This window comes from Silurus aristotelis (genome assembly GCF_946808225.1).
Source record: "Silurus aristotelis genome assembly, chromosome: 26".
Lineage (NCBI taxonomy): Eukaryota > Metazoa > Chordata > Actinopteri > Siluriformes > Siluridae > Silurus > Silurus aristotelis.
The window spans coordinates 2,726,636-2,747,648 of record NC_139599.1 but is presented as its reverse complement, the minus strand read 5'-3'; the positions used below and the strand labels follow the sequence as shown (position 1 = coordinate 2,747,648).

The following is a 21,013-nucleotide window of genomic DNA, read 5'->3' as shown; positions in this document are numbered from 1 at the left end:
CCACGAGGAAGGCTACGGTCATTCAAATAACTACTTTTTACAACCATGATGAGCAGAAAAGCATCTCAGAACACAGAAAACTTGACAACAAGAGCGAAGATTTTGCCAAACAAGAACAAAAATCTGAGGCTACAGTGATCACAGGTCATAGTGTTTTTCCTACTCTTTAAATCTTCAGTATGTACTTATTCTGGTACCTTATTAGCAACAGAAGTTTGCCATATTGGAGGTGTGGTTAAATAAATATAATACAATCAATCTACTGTACTACATATAATATATTGCTAAATGAACACTTTATGTCATTATTTATCTTTAGGTTATCACCATGTAGTAAACATCACACAGTTTTATTTCTTTATCGATACAATAAGTTTGAAGAAATTGGTTTATCACGTAATGCCTAAAAATATCTTTCTAATGCAATCTCCAGCTGTTTAAAGATATTCACTTTCAGCAAAGCTAGCTGAATCACTCCCTTGATCTCTTGACTCCTCTATGACTGACAGCAAGCACAAGCTAGGTGGTGGCAACTACAGGCTCCCATGACAGCAACCCTGCCTCCGGATACAGAGCCATATGGAGGGACCATATGGGTGATAGCCTGGTGCCGGATCACACCGCCTCAATCACACTGACACTGCTCTGCTTGTACTGAGGGCTCGATTCGACTCACTCTTCCTGATATTCGACTCCAAAATTCACCTAAAAGAGTCAAAAACAGAGTCAACTCACTCATATCATTACTATGAGCTAACTATATAGCTAACAAGTGTATTAGGCAGTGCAACTAAAAATTTATCAGCTAGGAGTCCAAGCTAGGTTTTGTCACCCCTTGCCTGAGTAGAAAGTCCTGGTTTTAGATGTAGCTGTCTGTAAATATGATAGTAAATTTGATCAAATCCTGATAATTCCACTGCCATCTGCGACACTGAGAAGGCTCGAACGCAAACCTCTCTTTGCTCTCTGAGTAGGAAAGGAATGCTTTTGGACACAATGATGTTAGCCAGTCCTGCTCATTCTTCCAAATGTGTCACTCTACCTTGTGAGACAATGTACACCAAAATACATTTATAGCAAATTATTGATGATATCATGTAATTCCCAGTAACAGTGCTGCCACATTTCTCCTGTAAAATGTACAGTACAGTGTATGTTATTTTTAGCCCAGAGGCATATGGCCACAATGAAGTATCTTGTGTTACATACAAACAAACATACATATTTAAAATGATGGCAGCTCAGGGCTAACCCTAACCCAATTTTTTGTCTGGTTGCTATAAAACGTCCTTTTTTTGTATATGAATTAATGAGCGATGATAAAAAAAAAGGCATAAATGAAGCATAAACAACAACAAAAAAACAATCCCAATCTTCCACTTTCCTGCACTCAAACAGTGAAAACAATAACTCAAAAACAGCACAATAGCTTTCAGCATGGAGTAAATGCAGCACGGGAAATAAATATATGCATATCTCTCTCTCTCTCTCTCTCTCTCTCTCTCTCTCTCTCTCTCTCATTCTCCTTTTCTCTCTTGTTCCCATCCCCCATTGCAAAACGCACTCTCAGCTCAGATCACCAGTGATGGAGACGGACAGATTGCTGCCCCGCCTCCTCTTACTAATCTCACCCTGCCCTGTTCCCCTCCTCCTTCTCTCTATCCCTTCATCCTTCTCTGTCTACTCTAATTCTCTATCCTGCTCTCTCTCTCTCTCTCTCTCTCTCTCTCTCTCTCTCTCTTCCCCTCTTCTTTTTCTTTTTCTTCTCCAATGCTATCTTCACACTGTCACGTGGCAGCAATCCAGCATGCTCAGAGGACACACACACACACACAAGTAAGCAGTACACTGCAGCAGATAGAATGAAAAAGAAAGAGAGAGAGAAAGAGGGAGAAATGTAAGGATAGAATTGTTATGCATATTGGAAGTGTGATATAACTGACCAAAATAAATATACCGCAGTGCTTTAGTGATAGATTTTATATAATTCATACAGTATATAACAATATCTGTAATATTTTGAAGTGTATTCTGCTATAAATATATATTATTGATATTGTTATTTTCCCAGGATGAAAAGAAAAACTAGATCGGAAAAATGCTATTAAATCAAATGTAGGCCACTGTATGAAACTGAGAAACCAAGAGCTACGGACAAACAGAATATCAGACGTTTATTCCATCACAAAGGATCATCCAGGGGCTTTGTTTGTCTTATCAGTTGTGGTTTGTGGTCAGGTTAAACCAGTTAACCAGTAGTGGCTGTTATTTCACAAACACTGTGCAGAAAATAGCCGTGCTGGAAATAATGTGTTGTTGGAATAACCAACATCGCTTGCTTTGACTCAACAACATTTGTACAACCTAAAGTTGACAGATGAGACATACAGACTCAAGACACGCACTGATAACATGCACAAACTCTTTACTCTTTTTCTACTCCTAAATGTACCTTTGGTAGTGAAGTGACCCAAATCTGAAATGCAGAACGTGTTTTTTTGGCGGTTGTATAGGAACTGTCCATGGTGCTGAAACCAGACCACCACTTTAGCTTTCTCTTAGAAATGAACTGTGAATTTGTATTTGTATTTGTAAGAATATGTAAACCAATCAGTCTAAAACTTAGTTCTGTCATGTTTAAAAGTTTTGAGGTTTAAATCTTAGTCTGTCAATTAATGAACAATGAAGGGGCAAAATTGCTTTTGTGGCGGGGATTTCCTTATAAATAAATATTTTCAACTGCTCATTTACAGAAGTAACTATTATAAATCATTTTGTAAAAAATAGCAAACCAGCCAGGAATACAGGACAGAGCTGTCAAGAAATCCTAAAATAAATAAAACCAAAAGCACAATTAATAATAAAAAAAGTTATTTAAAAAAAACAGATCTGCAGGCTGAATCCCAAACAATGCAATATCCAGTCCAACCCCAAAACTGTAGTCTTTCTCAAGAGCCCAGTATTGGTCTTAAGGCAGTTCTTAGGTTTAAGTTTACAAATGTTGGAGATACATCATAATGATTATTCAGTCTTTAGGTCAGTGACATTAACCAATCACAGCTTATGTATGCATAAGAGTGCCGATAGGGTCCAACATTTTCTCAGGGATTTTCACAGATTTTAAACTAGCACCGATTTTAAACATTTTGCTAAACTATAGCACCACTTTCATGTCTACATCAGCTACTCAAATGAAAGTGTGACATTTACAAATCAGACAGCTCAAGGCTGAGTGTGAAAGCTGACACCTGGTGTTATATATCAAACATTTCCACCTGGATCGATGTTTTGCAATGCTCTGCTGCAGAAGAGTAAGTCATCCATGTGCTCATTAGCGTTCATCTAATCCAACCCCAAATTATTAATATATGAGGATAATATAAAAAAACAGTAACTATAGAGCTGTGTATGTCTTTTGTACTGTGTAAAACAATTAATAAATACTGAACATTGTTAGGTAATGTTCTGAACTGAAGTTGTTCAGTTATTCTAAAATAAGCAACTCACCTAACTACTGTAGTTTGTTTGACTTCTTACTATTAACTTTTCTTGCATATTGTCATGCTGCAGCTGTTAAATCCTTATAATAAAGATTATAGGGGGGAAGGTGGTAGCTTAGTGGTTAAGGCACTTAAAACTTTGGATTTGTATAAATGTCAATCACTCTGGATAAGGGCATCTGAAAAAATGCTGTAAATAATATATATTATGCATTAATGTTCTAAGAACAGTATGGCCCTCAACCATTACGTACTGATATGTCACTCCATGGTCTCATTGTGATCACAGAGGTCTAAATTAGCACAAATTGTTTACTGCAGTCTTGTTTCATTTTGTCTCTGCATTTTAAAATTATATTCTTGTCTCCAGTCACTCAGCCATCAGGGTTGCACAAGTCAGTGCACTCTTAGTGTCGTCCCAAGCCCGGATACCAAGTGGAAAGGGAGTAAGGCCAGGAACATTGAAGGTGGGTTTAAACTGTTCTTTCATGGTGTGGAAGAAAAGAAAAATGGTGTATGGGTGATTCTGAAGAAAGAGTACAGTAGTGGAGTTGAAGAGAGTTTCTGATAGGGTGATGAACGTGAAGCTGATAGTTGAAGGGGTGATGATAAATGTCATCAATGCTTATGCTCCACAGGTGGGATGTGAGATGAAGCAGAAGGAAAAATTCAGGAGTGAGTTAGATGAAGTGGTGGAGAGTGTACCCCGGAAAGAAAGATAAGTGATTGTGGATTTCAGCAGGCATGTTAGTGAAGAGAACAGAGGTGATGGGTAGGTATGGCCTTAAGGAGAGGAATGTGGAAGGGAAGATTTTGCAAAAGGATGGAAATGGCAGTGGTGAATACTTATTTTAAAAAGAATGAGGAGCATAGGGTGACGTATAAGAGCGGAGGAAGGTGCACACAGGTGGACTATGTTCTATGCACAAGATGCAATGAGGTGCAGAGAAGGGATATTGGGTATATCGGTAAAAGGATGGAGCTGCCAGAAAGGAGGAAAAGAGGAGGTACAAGGAGGTGGTTTATTGATGTGTTGAGGGAAGACATGCAGGTAGTTGGTTTGAAAGTGGAAGATGTAGAGGACAGAGGGGTATGGAGACAGATTATCCCCTAATGGGAGCAGAAGAAGAAGAATTATTGTCTCTCTTGTCTTTCTAATAATGGCTGAATCTCTCTCTCTCTCTCTCTCTCTCTCTCTCTCTCTCTCTCTCTATTGTTTTTCTCTGTCTGGTCTATAGGATGTACCACTAATCAGTACGATGCATATGAATGTAAACACATCACGTCTCAGCAATACTGATTACAATCAATGACAATGTGTTTCTAAAGCCTAAGTGCCTAAATGGATCGTGGATCATCGTAAAGCAACATTTCCTGGTATCATTATATCTCAATAAGCACGCTGCTTTTAACATTACAAACACTATCACTAACTTCAGATGTCAAACCTGCTCTTCGTTTCCTACCAGCAATGATTAGTATGTATAAATAATCTGTATTTATCTTTAAAGTGCACCGAAGTGACCCCGTTCACATCTTATACAACAAACCATAAACAGTGTTATTGAGAGACGTCCACCATGGAGAAACCAGACAACATGGCAGAGATGGGAGTCGGTATACTGAGTGATTATAATCTGGTGAATATATTTATCTATTTATATATAATGTCTGTGTTACTATAATACATTAAGGTCATATTTCAATTTAACAGTAACCTGACATTCTGTGTGTCTAATTTTTGTTTGTCAGATTTTTGTTTGCAGCTATGTTTGTCTGATTTTGTTCACAGCTAAGTATGTCTGATTCTGTTTACAACTATGTGTGTCTGATTTTGGTTGTTTCTTTGTTTTATTTTGTTTGTCTGATTGTGTTTACAGCTATGTGTACGATTTTTATAAGCTATCATTAAATTTACTTTTTGACCAATGCTGTACATCTCAGGCTTAAACGTTAAATGATTGTAACCTGATTTATGGGCCTAATATTAAAAAGCTCAAAGCTCACTACTAACTCATCTCAGCTGCAAGGTCAATGCACAGCATGCTCTCGCTCTCAGCGCTCTCAGTCCGTGTGCCAGATCACATGCAGAAACACAGCTTGGTAATTATCTTTATCTGTGTTGAAATGACCAGTGTCCAAGCTATCATCTGGAGGTGTGTGCAAAGCTTTTGTGCTGTCGAAACAATGTTTGCCAACGTTGTGTAAAGACTACAACACAGTAACCCGAGGTGGCAGCTCTGTCTTCACATCCATGATAAAGCAAAAACGTCTTGATATGTTTTTTATATAATTTGTTGGTCTATGCATTTATAAACTTTTATTGATTAATCATTTTCAATATTTTCAGCATTTTTACTTTTATACAGTGCTTGTGAGAAGTTTGGGAACACCTAGTCGTTTATGGATTTTAATAAACACGTGCGTGTTCCTTTTCTTTCTATGCGAAAAAAATCGTTTAACGGTATGAAAGTTTACTTTTGACCAAACAAATATATGTCCAGATCTTCTTCTTCTTCTTTCAGCTGCTCCCATTAGGGGTCGCCACAGCGGATCATCCGTCTCCATACCCCCCTGTCCTCTACATCTGCCTCTTTCACACCAACTACCTGCATGTCTTCCCTCACCACATCCATAAACCTCCTCCTTGGCCTTCCTCTTTTCCTCCTTCCTGGTGGCTCCATCCTCAGCATTCTTCTACCAATATAATTCATGTCCCTTCTCTGAACATGTCCTAACCATCTCAATCTCGCCTCCCTCACCTTGTCACCAAAACATCCTACATGCGCTGTCCCTCTAATAAACTAATTTCTAATCCTGTCCATCGTCGTCACTCCCAACGAAAACCTCAACATCTTCAGCTCTGCTACCTCCAGCTCCACCTCCTGTCTTTTACTCAATGCCACTGTCTCTAATCCATACAACATCGCAGGTCTCACCACAGTCCAATAAACCTTCCCTTTCATTCTTGCAGATACCCTACTATCACAAATCAAAATATATGTCCAGATATTCCACTTTATTTTCATAAAAAAATTCTCTGTTAGCACGAAAAACAGCTTTACAGTTTCTCCAAACATTTAGCTATAATACTTCGCTGTGCCTCTTGTGAAACTTGTCAAAGTTGTTCTTCACTCGTTAGAGATTTCTTTCGTGTGATCCACGAAATGGATAATTCTGCTTTACAGAAATCTGTAGATTGCAAATAGAGATTTTAGCATCGTAAATTAGTCTGTATATGTTTATCTCTAATGAGAAAGTCAGTGGCTACAATGGCAAGAAAATAAATCCCTGAGATGATATAAGGAAGAACCCTTGACCAATTCAAAGAGGAAAACTTCCTCATCTGGGTGACACTGAATGTCCATTCATTCCAGTTTCGACATGAGGTTTCAGCTGATGGACACTTGAGTTCAAAAATTTTAATGTCAATTGCAGCCCCAAGACACTGTTTTTATTATTTACAGTCCAAATCTATTTTCAACAGAAAATCACGATTTTAAGGGTTGAAAGTATTTATACCATATACCATAGAAGCTTTAAAAATCTTATATCCATTTAATAAATATTATAAGCTATATTCAAGATATTTTCACTTGAGAAGAGCAGTTCAGGAATCTGTTTATAGATTGGATAGCTTTTGAAGCTGGAATTGAATCAAAAGAACAGGAAGTCCCACTGCAGTGGTTTGTATGTGAAGAAAACTACTGGGGCTTTTTTTATGTAATAGGAAACATTCATCTTACATTTAATTTAAAGCAGCATTATTAATGGCTGGATGTGACCTTGAGAGACCAAGATTATATATTTATATATTTACACACGGAAATGGATCATGACAACAATCACAAAGGTCCTCAGTGCAGTCCAACTGTAATCAACATTATGTAGCGTGAGAAGGTCAGTGCAGATGAAGAAATGGTATAATTCTTGAGAAGGGGTTTTGCATTGAGGTGAAACTAATAATTGGAGGTTATTATTATTATTATTATTATTATTATTATTATTATCATTATTCCATGATGTCATCACTTTATTACCAATATGCTTGAAAATGATTATTATGTGCAGGTGAGCAGATGGACCTGATCCTGGGCTCTTCATCATGGCATCATTCTGATGTTGCTCAGAGTAATGTATGACTTTGGTGGAGGGCAAAGACGCACCAGGCATCACTGACATTCAAGGCATCCCCCACCACACCACCACCACCTCCCCCACCTTACCACAAATCCAAATGGGATCAGGATAAAGGAATCACTTACTTTCCGACAAAGTTCTCCAGGACGGAGCTCTTCCCGGCGCTCTGGCCGCCAACCACTGCGATCTGAGGCAGGTCCAAGTTCGCATTCTGTCCGATGGAGGCGAACGCGTCCTGCATTCGGTTCACCAGCGGGATGAGATCTTCCATTCCCCGGTTCCCCATCCTGGCTGCTTGGTGGGACTGAGGATCTCTCCTTATGCCTATAAATAACTCCTTAGAAATAAAAATAGATGCAGGAAGAAAAAGGCAACTGTAACTGTAACTCTAATTGTAATCCTAACACGGTTTCTAGGTCTAAAGGTGTGATGTTCCTCTTATGTTATTTTTGATATGTATGATGTGATGCAGTCTCATCCTCAGCAGCCTTCCTCCTTCCTCCGCAATCTGCCAGGCGACGAGATCTCCGCTTTACTGCCTGCCAGGGTTGCCAGATTGAGAACAGTATTTTTTTACTCCCTAACCTTCTAAAGGGGTGGATTGGAGTCAAACCAAATCAGAATCAGGTTTATTGGCCAAATTTGCTGACACACACACACACACACACACACACACACACACACACACACACAAGGAATCTGATTCCAGCTGTAGGTGACTCTTAAATATACAGGCATTTATAACAACTTACATTTATTAATAACACTGTACATTTATCTTATAGAAAAGACAATGTAAGACAATTCTATATAGACATTCAGATTCAATAAGACCACAATATACAGAGTATATAACAGATCAGTAATGTAGATAAAGTGTGAGAGCCCATGGTGCTGAAAATAGCAGTAGTGTGTATCGTGGGAGGTGAAAGCTCAGGGGTTAGGGCTCTTGGTTACTGCTTGGAAGTTCGGGAGTTCACGTCCTGATATCACCAATCTGCTACTCCTGGGCCCTTGAGCAAGGCCCTGAACTCTCTGCGCTCCAGGGGTGCTGTAACATGACTGAATCTGTGTTCGGAACCCAAGTTAAAAAAAAAATCGCTGGGATATGTGAAGTAAGAATTTCACTGTAATGTATAAAGTATGTGACAAATAAAGTATTTTCTTTACATAAGATCAAGCAGTTAAGTTTTATTAGCACTTTTAACAATGGACATTGTTAATTTATAGAATTAAACAAATTACAAATATACATTTTAATGTCATAAATCACTCCATATAAGTTTATGCCTAATGATTGAGTCAGTAGTAATAGTGGCATGAAAAAAAACTCCCTGCCAGTGTAAAAGTAAGAACTTTGAAAGAAACCAGACTCCAAAGGAAAACCCCTCATCATCCTCATCCTCACCGAAAGTCCATTCATTATAGTTTCATCATTGTCAAGGTTATTAAGGTTATGTGTTTACGCAAGTTCCCTTGTGCTGTACTAGTAGAATTTTATGTGATAGATTTATTTATTTTTTCCAATGTTTGCATCTAGAATATTGGAGTTTGGCCATTTTTTTTTTTTTTACTTTCATTGTTTAAGTCAGTTTCTGTACTTAGTTTTATCTGTTCTCACTGGCAGCACACCTGACTCAAATCAATTGAATATGAGCGTGTTGTCCATACATTTCTGTACTATTTTTCTGTTATAGTTGTCTACCCAAATATCTAATTTCTATGAGTTCCTGAGATGCATTTCATGACATCATGATATAGTCTAAACTTTTCAAAGCGACTGAGTTTATTTTATTTATTTATTTTTTGCTATTGTGCATAAACTATTTACAGTTGTCAGGAAAAAACAAAGAATGATGAAGAATTAAACCGAAATATGTTTGGGCTCTGACATGCGGCCTAGTAAATGTTGATTTTTTTTTCCACTTCCAGATGTACAGTAAATAATAACAAATATATATAAAAAAGTGCAACAAAATAATATGTATGCATGGTACAGTAACTGAGTACAATCCCTTGAGTGGATTCTGCACAACTATACATTCCTTCAGTTTATTTACATTACGTCACACCAAGAAAGGGGTTTTCTCCACTTTGGCAACTCAACTTTGCGTATGTCTTGCTGCCAAGTGACCGCTAGAGGGCGCGCTTTTGTTTATATTTTGTTCATGAAAGATAAAGAAAACAAATCAATACACATCAGTATACACATTCAGTTGTAATATTATATGATAAATTGTTACACATATTGATCCTTTTTCTATTTATATTATATGCCTATGTTATTTAAAACACACACTAGTGCTTTTAGCTGTTATGTTGTTTATCCAACATGGCGTCCGTAGCGCGGTGATCGCGCTCGTGTGATGCCATGGAAACGGATTATTCCATTCAGAAGTAAAGATGGGGGGAGGAGGAAAATTAGGCACAATGTCTGCGTGTTGTGTATGATAAATGATTTTGTGTCACATTTGTGGGGAATAAATATCACACAAAAAGCTGTATTCTAAATGTTTCAACTAAAACTAACCTTGTGTACAAGTGTGTCACTTTGACAAACGTGTTAGAGTCAGTAAGCTGGGAAGAGCGTGTACTTCCGGTCATGTAACCTTTCGAGAAAGATTTATTTTATTTGATCTATCTAAGCATTAAAAGCATTGAAACAAATTAATAATAATAATAATAATAATAATAATAATAGATGCGGTGGAATAATTGGAAAGAAGTTTGAAATATACAAAGTGGGTACAAAATAATATAAAATTAATTATAGTATTCATATAATTTATTTATTATCTTATTTATGTTAGTATCATAAAACGTCGTTGGCCTTTGTTTTAATTGGGTTGCACTTCGCATTCCATTCCACTAGGCGGAGACAGTTTTTAAGCCAAACCCATTTTTTTCTGCCACACTCACTGTACCGTATTCCAAATCGCAACATTTTGGATACATAGTGCACTCGGTGTCCGATACTGTTGTATTCTAGGTAGGGAACATATGCAGGTAGCAGAGTGGAATTTGAAATTGGGCCACGCAGACGCTTGCTAAGACGAGTCCGTCCAAACACCGGTATGTTAGCATAGCAGGTGCGTAGTCGGTAATGCTGGGTTAGATGGTGCCTATATTTATTTGTACGGTTTAGACGTTTTAATAGGTTTGTTTATAACAAGATAATATATCTTTTTAAAAGAAAACGATTCACAGGTTGTTGGAAAAATCGCTATCAATGTCTCGACAGGCTGTCGCCTGAAAGTTAGCGTCTTAGCTAACCGGCTAGCCTGGTCCCGGAAAGCGGGTTGTAAGCGCGCGGGCAATTTAAAATAAAAACATACTTTTGAATATATTTTCATTATAAAAAACGTTTCGTGCAAATATCGATTATTAGTGCTGTTATGGTTCCGATTGGCGAGCTAACAATTGGCGTGATTAGCATTACATTTACTGCAATGCTAGGTTTGCCTTTTAAACGCCATTTTGTTCATGGTCCAGCCTCAGGCGTTTGTTATTAGCCTTTACACCACTTGTATGACTATATAGATTGGTGCAGTTGTGAATTTTATTTTGTATTTTATTCATTTATGGAGTTTATACGTGCCACCCATTCCGATACTTCTAGCTTTTGTTGCATTGAGATTGGCTTGTTCAGGTGACTGATTGGTAGAGTGGTGGTGTTAGCCAATCACAGTGCATAAAACGGGCCAGTCACAACACAGGGGGCGGGACATTTCCCTCCTGAATACAGGTGGCTCCAAAAAAATAAATAAGAATCAGAGATCACAAATTGGGTGGTTATTTAATTATAGACTGTCTTGCTCTGATTTAGATTAATTAATTGACCGATTGATTAATTAGCTGTTAAATTGGTTGATTATTTGCATGTTTAGTTTAATATTTGATTAATTTATTTACAAATGTAGTAGTCTCTTGTTTTTTTCCTCATTTGTAGGAACCCTGTTAAGGTATTGTGGGAAATTTGATCAGCTCCGCTACCAGGATGTTCAACCCTCACCATCACCAGCAGCAGCAGCAGCAGCAGCAGCAGTTTCATCAGCACCTGCGTCAGCTCCAGCAGCTGTTCCAGCAGCAGACCCCACCGCCTCCTCCACCTCCTCCTCCACCACCCCAGCCTCCTCCATCACATCATATCCCCCATCACCACGGGGGAGGCCGGTGAGACCTCACTTCTGGGTTGGGTTACTAGTCCAGCATTAGTGTGTTTAAAAATAAATATAAATATATTCGTGGTTATACAGGTTCATAAGAGAATTTGTCCATCCTGTAGGATTGTCTAAAAGTATGTGGACAGAATTTGTGTGCTCTGTAGTGTTACACATTTTCCTTTCTCTGGAACCAATCTGTTCCAGTCCTGTTTTGCTCATGTTTAAGTGGAAGAACTCAAAGTGTCCTGCATGGATCCCTGACCTCATCCCTCACTGAACTCAAACACAGACTGAACCTAGGATCTTCTCACCTAATACCAGTGCCTGATCTCTAATTGTGGAATGATTGAAAATCCTCACAGCCACACCCCAAAATCTAGAGGACTTCCAAGAAGGGTGGTGGTTATTAAAACAGCAAATAAAATGAATCTGGAGTAAAGCACATAAAAGCGTGATCGTTAGGTCTCAACAAACCATTTGGCACATAATGAATATAAAAGGCCTTGTTTTAAAAACATCTGGGCAAACTGCTTACATTTAAACCTCACAACCTTCCATTATAAAGCCTAATTACTGTGTCATATGCTTTTTTTTTAATACTGTAGCTGTAAGGTTGTCCTGTCCTGCAGAATGTTGAAAGTTTGGGATTTGCTCTGATTTATTTATGTTTCGAAACCTCTCGGGTGTTAATGATGAGGTTTGAAGTTAAATGAATCAGATGAATTTATACTAAGAATCATGTGACTTATTGAAATCCCACATGAGATCCATGTTGTAACACTAGAAAATGTGTGTTTTGTTCCAAACAGACCAATGACCGTCCCGGGCACTGCGCCTCCTGCTCGCATGGTCAACCTGTGCTCTGCCACTCAAACCATCATCGCCCCTAATCCCATGCTGCAAGGCGCATTACTGATGCAGCAGATGCAAGGTAAGCCGAGTTCCTCTCAGGCCTTGCGTTCTTTCTATAGGTGGCGGGTAGAGAATTTAGATCGGTCACGTGACATGATCAAAGTAACTCTTATAATAGACACAGTCGCGGTCGCTGGTAACTTTACAAACTGAGTTAACGTCATTCTTTAAACTGTTTAATGGAAACGAAGGAGAGAAGGCACCCATTAATATTTAATATGCTTAAATTGAAAATTGTGCTCCTTGTTTTTATTAGTTGTAATACTCTGATATACAAAAGAGAGAAAAAAGACGCCGTGGGGAATTTTTTTCCATGAGGTTTCATGATAAAGTCCAGTCCTTACCCGGCTGTATAACTGTCTGATAACAATCTTGATTATGAAACAATGTCTAATCAAATGTGTATACAAGACAGAAGGCTCATTATAGAAAATATTTTATTTAAAGCATGTACAGGGCTTGTCAAAGTATGGAAACTTCCAGTCTTTTATCAAACACATGCACGTTCCTTTTGTTTCTGCAGAGTAATGTAACTGTATGAACATTTGCTTTAACCAAACAAATATACTACGTACATATTTGACACTTTATTAGCGAATAAAAGCCTTGTGGATAGTGATGGATGATGGATAACACTCCAGACAACTGAGTAATGCACACAGATCACAGACATGTGCTACGGCATTCAGACAGATCTGCATGGTATGAATTGATGTATGAAATGGTTGCCATGTTGGTCCTTTCACCCAGAATAGGTCTCCAACCTTCTCTACTCCAAATCAACCCCAAATCATTAAGCTTCCACTTCCATGTTTGACTGTGGGGGTGAGGCAGTCTGCTAACGTCACTCCAGTTCTCCTTTTTTTTTTATAAGTTCTTCTGTTAGAGGTATAAATGTCATATTGGGACTCCACAGAACGTTCCTCAGTTGTTCACTGTTTGTTGCATATTAACAAAAGGAACATGCAGGTGTCTCAAAAACAATAAAAGACTAGGTGTTTTCACACTGTTGACAGATATTGTATATATGCAGTGAGAGAGAGTATTTATTTACATCTATATATGCTCTTTTTTTCTTATTTCCTTTTAAAGGGGGCATGCGGAGCTTTGCCATGGGTGGACAGCAGTTCCAACAGTTTTTTGCTGCAGGCTCAAGATCTTCTCTTTTGGGTCCAGTTCCACTAGGAGTTGCTATTAAGACTCCACATATGGGATTTCCTCCACGACATTTCAATCCTCATACTCGCTATTTCAACAACGTAAGCCATTTATAATCATTAATTATTTGGTTGTAATATAGAGTGCTGTTAGTGACCGGGTTTATGGTGTGCATACAGGACTTTCATTCAAGGCAGCTGGACAGGAAGAGGGAGAACGAACACAGACCTGCAATTTGCCCTGACAGCCAGCCTGGGGCAAGCAGCAGCCGGGGTACATGTTACAGTATCCTGTATACATCACTATTGTGTAGGTTTGAAAACAGAAATTTTAGATTTTTATTTTTTTGTATGTATGTAGATGAAACCACAGCAGTGGCAGAAGTCAGCAGCCAGCCGTCCACGCAGCAGCTGGATGAGCCAACTGCAAAGAAACAAAGAACTGAAGGGTAAAGTTTATCTTGTGTTTATAGACAACCTGCACTGTATAATCAGTTATAACATTGTTTATTGTATAATAGGCAGGTTCGTCAGGCTTTTGATTAAGGGCATTCGAGTAGGATTGTTAAAATTTTATTTTGTGTCGTCAGGCCGAATGATCTACTTGAGACTGAAGCCTCTCCCAGTACCGAGTATGAACGCGCTGCTGAAGATCCTGACACTGCAGGTAACCACAAATTAAAATGCAAATAATCTGTGTAAAATAGTACATTAATAACACCTATTTTACAAGAAGATTTGTTTAGAGTCATGTGAGGAATCCTGAGAAAATATCTGTTTATTATATACATCGATCAGACATAGCATTATTATCGGTAAAGAGAATACCACTGATTATCTCTTCATCATGGCACCAGTTGGTGGGTGGGATTTATTAGACAGTAAGTGACGTTTTGTTCTGAAAGGTAATGTGTTTCGAAGCAGGAAAAATGGGCAAGTGTAAGGATTTGAGCAAGTTTGACCACGGCCAAAAGTAGTTATATAGTATAGTAAAAAGTGAACACTGGTGATTTAGTAAATAACTGACTTGTCTGCTTCAGAATGCATACTGGAAGAAGACGGTACCGTAGCCGGGGCCGAGGCAGCCGAGGCACTGGAGCAAAGCCGAGCAGCTGAGGTCAGTATCACAACCAAAGTCAGTTTTGCAAGACGTCGATAATCAGAAGAGTTTTAAGAGGACCGGTTTTCTTTGTGAAAAAGCAGGGTGAAGGCCCTAAGTCCCCACTTAAAGAAGCAGATCAGCAGAGCACCTCAAGCCAGTCCGAGCCTGCAGGTTCAGTGACTGTCGCTGACGGTAAAGAAGAAACAACCAGGAGCAGTGATGGGGCTAAAGATGCAACAGGGGGAGAAACTGCTAACAAATTCTATTGCTATATTTGTAATATTACCTGCCACAACCAACAAGTAAGTCTCTCTATTAGTGTAGTTTATCAGTTATTTTCCTGTTAGAGAAATGTACTTGTACTATGCACTTTTGTAGTGATTCAAGTAGCATTTAACCTGTGTGTGTGGGTGTAGAATTTCCAGAGCCATATGAACGGACTGGCACACCAGCAGAGGATGATGGAAATTCAGCACATGAGCAACGCCTGCCTCGTCACACTGCTGCCTCGTGTACAGGAGTCTCTGCAGGGGCCACGTAAAGACGGGTGAGCCCAACAGACTCGCACGACCTTTAATGTCTATAAGATTGTGCCGTGCTGATGAAACAGCAGCTGATAGAATACAATGTCTTGTATCCTACAGAGAGAAAAGACCAGGCCTGCAGAGGTGGTGTCCCACCTGCAAAATCCACTTCACTGTTAATGTCATGGATCATCGTAAGACAAGGGAGCACAAGGTGAACCTTCTACACAGCCATATATAATATACAAGCGCAAATGTTCAGAATAATCTGAACTACTGCAATATATCAATAAATCTGAACCAGCACATGGAGGTTTGTTTTTATGTTTTTCTTTTTGGCCAGATCTGTAGCCGCTCTTCAAGCCCCAGCTGCACTGTCTGTAAGCAGCATTTCAGAACATCGAGAGAGTTCATCGAACACATGCAGTCCACCGAGCACAAACAGCACATGGAGGAGGTACATGTTCTGCCTCACTGATGTGATATGACCTTTTTTACTCTCGGGCTGAGATTGAAATATCTTTCTTTTCTAGGTATTGAAAGAGACCGGGAAAGGGAACCTGGAAGATTTGGGTTTGGAGGTATGCACAGTTGGCCCTGATGAAGAAGGCATGGAAAGTGATGAGGAAGAGAAGATGGAAGAAGAAAACGGACAGGTAGAAGCAATTCTGTGAAGGTGTATTCCACTTTATTTTTTTCTCCTGCTACGGGAGTCCAACATTTATAAACACCAGCGAGATTGAATAAGTTATGTTGGTTGTTCTTTCACTAGCAGGAAGGATTGCCTGTACAGATGGAGGTCACATTGGAAGATATAACGGAGGAGGAAGAGTTTGACTCCGACACAGTGTATGGTAAGGAACACAATTGTATCCACCTGCAATGTTCCTGTGTAATAGTAATATGTCTTTAAAATGGTGCTTTTTTTATATAAATATTTCAGCACTTATTTCAGATTTTAAATGATCTGCATTCTAATGTACACTCATAGATAATGTGTAACCTCATAATGCATTACTCTGAGCTACTGTTACAGCCCAGAGATAGATAAGTGTTATATTCCTCTTGAATCACAGCAATTTGCCAAACATAATGAAGACTGATTAACTCATACCATTGTTGCTGAGAGACAGCAATTTATTTTTTTTTAGTTTTTTGAGCTGCAGCACTTTTTTTTGTATGATACAAAGTGCTGACTCTAGAAACTCTTTTTATACGTTAGTTACAACGATCAGGCATAACATTATTACCGCCTGCCTAATGTTGTGTTGGTCCCCCTTTGCTGCCCAAACAGCCCTGAGATTTCGGGCATTAACAGCATGAACTTTAGCAGTTTGCGCTACAGAAGCTCATCTGTTCGACCAGACCACATGGACCAGCCTTCGCTCCCCACGTGCATCACTGAGCCTCGGCTGCCCATGACCCTTTTATCGGATCACCACTGTTCCTTCCTTGGCGCACCTTTGATCATACTTTGATAGATGCAGACCAGGAACATTCCAAAAGAGCTGCAAATTTGCTCTGACCCAGTCGTCTAGACGTCACAATTTGGTCCTTGTGAAACTCATTCAGATTTCACTCAAATTTCCCATTTTTCGTGCTTCTAACACATCAACTTTAAGGACAAAATGTTCACTTGCGGTCTAATAATATCCCACCCCACTAACAGGTGCCATGATGATGTAATAATCAGTGTTATTCAATTCACTGCTCATAATGTTATAATGTTATGTTATGCCTGGTCCATGTATGTCTTTCTTCAGAAAACTTCAATATTGATCAATGATTATACCCAATGCCATTAGCCATTGATGACCTGCCTTCATCTTACAAGCTTCTCTGGATTACTATAGAATTACTATAATGGATGATCAGATTTGAGAATTCAAATTTAGTATTTATACTGGACGAAATAAAACTTTTACGCTTTGGGATCTTTCATTGCTTTACAGGTTCCAACTTCGTAATTCCCGTGGCCGGGTTTCTGTGCCGACTGTGTAACGAGTTCTATCACTACGAGACATCGGCACGGCGCTCTCACTGCAAAACACACCAACACTTTGAGAATCTAAAGGTAAGTCTTTAGGTTTTAATTATTATCCTGCACACTTTTAATCAGGATAGGGCTATCTTTCTGGATAAGGGCTATGTTAAAGAAATACGAGAGACACCTACACTTTTCCATTTAAAGCAGCAAACAGACTAAGCATAAATTTCACCCATTTATCAGAAAATAGCCAAAGGTTAAAAGGACATGGGGGGGGGGGGGTGTACATTCATGTGGGTAAACTGTGAAATTCATGAACCTAATTCCTTAAATGTTGAAACACTGAAAGACCTCTTGATGGTAAACCTATTTTTCGGCCCTACCAGAGATACAAGGCATTAAAGATTCAGGAAGCCTCAGCTTTACAGGCCTCAGAGTCCGTTTGCACCTCGTCGGACCTTCAAACCAAGGACACGGGGTCTCCTAGTGGTTCCTCTTTAAGTGACCCTGCCATCAGCAACAGTAGACTCGAGTCCACTGAAGCAGCTGCTGATCAGGAAAACACCACTACCACTACCACCACCAGCACCAGCAAAGAAAACAACAGTAGCAGCAGCAGCACACCTCCTTCCCCTAACCAGCAACCCGCTTCTGGGTCTCCCGCCCAGCCCAGAGACACGGAGGAAGACGCGGTCACAGAAGAACCCGAAGATGAGGACGTTCCCACCAGTGTCCCTGAAGAGAAGACGAGCAGAGGGCGGGGTAGGACGCCTGCCAGGAAAAGAGGGAGGGGAGGAAGACGACGCTGAGCACTGAGGAAGACGTATAAATGGAGGAGCGAGCTGCTACGGAGAGATAGAAAGAGTGAGAATATTTCATTCGATGTCCGTTACCCATCCTCTATCGTTCACTAAAAGAGTGGAAGGAGCCGAGGACAGTAGGACAATCCCTGTAGAAAGTAGGTCTTTTATTCAGCCATTTTGAATGTTCTTTGCCCCAGAATTTACATCTCTTACTGGTTATTAGTCTTTTTTTTTTTTTTTTTTTTTTTGTGGAGATTCATTCAGAATGTGTGTAAAGATATCGGAGGATCTAGAACATTTGAGGTTCTTGATCCTTTACGAGCTCGTAGAGACTTAGAATGTAGCGAAGTTTTACTTTAACCTGTATTTTTAACATCGTTTTTTGTAAAGCGTAAAAAACAAAAGAGAAAGTACCGTGTTGGGGGGGGGGGGGGGGTATTGTTGCCGGAATTTTAAGGTACGATTCTTTTGATTCATTGTCTGTTGAGATGGAACGAGATGATCCGTGGAATAACATGCAACCGAGCTGCGAATGAAGCAAACACCAAGTTTAAAAAGAAAAGGGATAAACCTGACTTCAGCGCCCCCCCCCCCCCCGTTTATTTAAAAGGAAGTGTGTAGAAGTTGTTTTTTTGGGTTTTTTTAACACACTTTTAGCTTCAAGTAAAACTCAGGTAAATCCTGATCAGAAACCTGTGATGTTCTCGATAAAGCGTCCTTCATTCTAGCCTGGAGATATATATATATATATAATATAAGATTGCTGTGTCTCCTGGAGGAAAGAAAGCATTGGGAACAAGTCACAGGTGACGCTACTCAGAATGAGTGATACACATCAAGCCTTCTTACTTTGGATCTATCCACTAAAACCTCAAATCAGTTTAAAGGATAAGTCTCAACAGACTGGAGATTATTGAGAAGAAAGCATATTTTCAGGTTAGCTCTAGCAGGATAAAAAAAAAAAAAAGCCAGCGCTCTTTAAAGAGCTTTTTTTTTTTTTTTTTTACTGTATGCTATTCCAAACAACCAATAAGAAAAGTGTTACTTCACAAGTGTTTTTCTTTTTTTTCTTTCCTCTTCTCAGTTTTAGCCTAAACCCAGGATTCTTGAGGATCATCCTAGTGTCCTAATGTCAGTGGAGTCGTTGTTATAAACATCGTTAGCTTAGCTGGTTGTACAACCATGCCGTTTTGTCTTTCATGCTCCTATCCCTCGATGAGTGTAACTGGACTGGTTTTTCAGAAACCAGTACTCCATTTTGTACACGGTCCAAAATCAGGAAGCCAGATTCAGAAATGAGAGGACGCGTATTGAAACATTGCATAGGCTCTTTTGATTTAAAATAAAGATCATTTCGTGGTGGGTTCAGAAAGAATCTCCAAGCATTTCCTTCAGTCTGCTGGATCCATAGCGATCTACATTTCTTCTAATTCTGTGCGTACGCTTTATTTTTTTTTTACTTTTACCTTTAACTTTGAAAAATGTGAGGTGTGACTCTCGGAAATGCTGATAGGTTTTTCGGGCGAGAGCCGATTATTAGAATTTTTTTTTTATATATATATATAAATAATGCGCATTCATTCATTTGTTCATGTGTCAGTCTTTTAGGGCATAACTGGTTTCAAAATTTAGAAAGAAACACTGAAGAAGAGCTGCTTTATACAAAGGTTTTACTCCATCAGTGGCATTAGCTGTGTGATCGTGATGCTTTTTTTTTTTCTTTTTTCACTTACAATATTGTGTTTGTTTTTTTGTTCTTTTTTTAATTTGCATCTCAGCAACAATGGTGAAAAGACACTGAAAATAAAAAACAATGAAGCAGTTGGAGTTTAGGATGTAATTTGCAATCGTGTACTCTTTAATATACAATCCCAAACATTTTTATTTCCCCTCATAATACTTGGATACTTCTGTCTGCTAGAAATTGTTTGCACCCTAACCCTAGAAATTGTTTGCACCATTTCATTGGACATCATTAGATTTACGAACCGATATTGGAAACTTTTGGTGTTTGAGAAGGTCTGGTTAATAAGAGTAGCCAAACCTTAAGTGATTGAAGTGGTTTGTTGTAGCATCAAAGATCTATGGATCTGAAGCCGTATCCAGATCAGGAACAGGTCTACATATCAGCCCTCATCTTGTCCTGTTATTAATAAATCTGATAATCATTGAGATTATAGGTTGTTTATTTTTCTGGAAACTCATGTCTTTGTGTCCCATTTAATTGGCTCATTCCTGATACTTCTGAAAAGCAGATTGTTGTCATTAGTTTGTATCCACAAGCACCTTGTGCAGTATTAGTCACTCATAAATCGACAGAAGGTCCAGCCCTGATTATATTTAATATCTTAACTCTATAACACCAGTTCCAGGTAAAATAAATAATTCAACTTTTTAGTTTTTCCTCACACACATGTTGGGAAGACGTTGTTAAGGAACGCTAAGATACTGTGTGGACGATGTGTAGAGTACCTCCTTCAGGAGTACGGAAAAAGATCAACTGTACATTTCATGATCTATTTTTATTCTACAAATAAAATGAGGAATATAAAAGGCTGTTTTATAGGAGCTGGAAGCATCTTGTTTTTTTTTTTTTTTTCTCTCCTCCAAATGTTTGTTTTTTGCATTTTAATGTCTATTAAAATATTTGATGAATGATTTGTTGGTTACTTTTTTTGTGATTTACAGGTTTTTATATTAAAATGAATAAGGTAAAACAATATAT

General features: G+C 38.8%; 2 protein-coding genes across 20 annotated transcripts in view; one reads left to right on the top strand and one right to left on the bottom strand.

Moving 5' to 3' along the window:
• dnm1a (dynamin 1a) overlaps positions 1 to 8,249 on the bottom strand; it is a 59,302-nt gene extending 51,053 nt beyond the window's left edge. For 7 of the 14 annotated variants that reach the window (XR_014531681.1, XM_083530613.1, XM_083530616.1 and 4 more), the window contains exon 1: positions 7,766 to 8,197. Coding sequence is in view for 7 of the 14 variants with exons in the window: in XM_083530613.1 (XP_083386739.1) it covers positions 7,766 to 7,926 (161 nt within the window). In the remaining 7 variants the exon portion in view is untranslated. Of the gene's footprint in view, positions 1 to 7,765 lie in introns of all 14 variants that reach the window. The other 7 variants (XR_014531675.1, XR_014531676.1, XR_014531677.1 and 4 more) reach the window with 2 other exon arrangements.
• Positions 8,250 to 10,604: 2,355 nt separating this feature from the next.
• ciz1a (cdkn1a interacting zinc finger protein 1a) lies at positions 10,605 to 20,973 on the top strand. Of its 6 annotated transcripts, none has more exons than XM_083531419.1 (16): positions 10,605 to 10,712; positions 11,590 to 11,813; positions 12,613 to 12,734; positions 13,808 to 13,974; positions 14,053 to 14,146; positions 14,234 to 14,321; positions 14,463 to 14,539; positions 14,913 to 14,989; positions 15,073 to 15,276; positions 15,391 to 15,521; positions 15,619 to 15,712; positions 15,842 to 15,955; positions 16,032 to 16,154; positions 16,271 to 16,352; positions 17,451 to 17,572; positions 17,872 to 20,973. In XM_083531419.1, the coding sequence occupies exons 2-16, from the start codon at positions 11,638 to 11,640 to the stop codon at positions 18,292 to 18,294; spliced, it is 2,094 nt and encodes a 697-aa protein (XP_083387545.1). In that variant the 5' UTR covers positions 10,605 to 10,712; positions 11,590 to 11,637; the 3' UTR covers positions 18,295 to 20,973. The 6 variants fall into 6 exon arrangements, with proteins under 6 accessions (XP_083387545.1, XP_083387549.1, XP_083387548.1 ...); XM_083531423.1 differs by having other exon boundaries at positions 15,076 to 15,276; positions 17,872 to 18,812; XM_083531422.1 differs by having other exon boundaries at positions 10,634 to 10,729; positions 15,076 to 15,276; positions 17,872 to 18,812.
• The last annotated feature ends 40 nt before the right edge of the window (positions 20,974 to 21,013 follow it).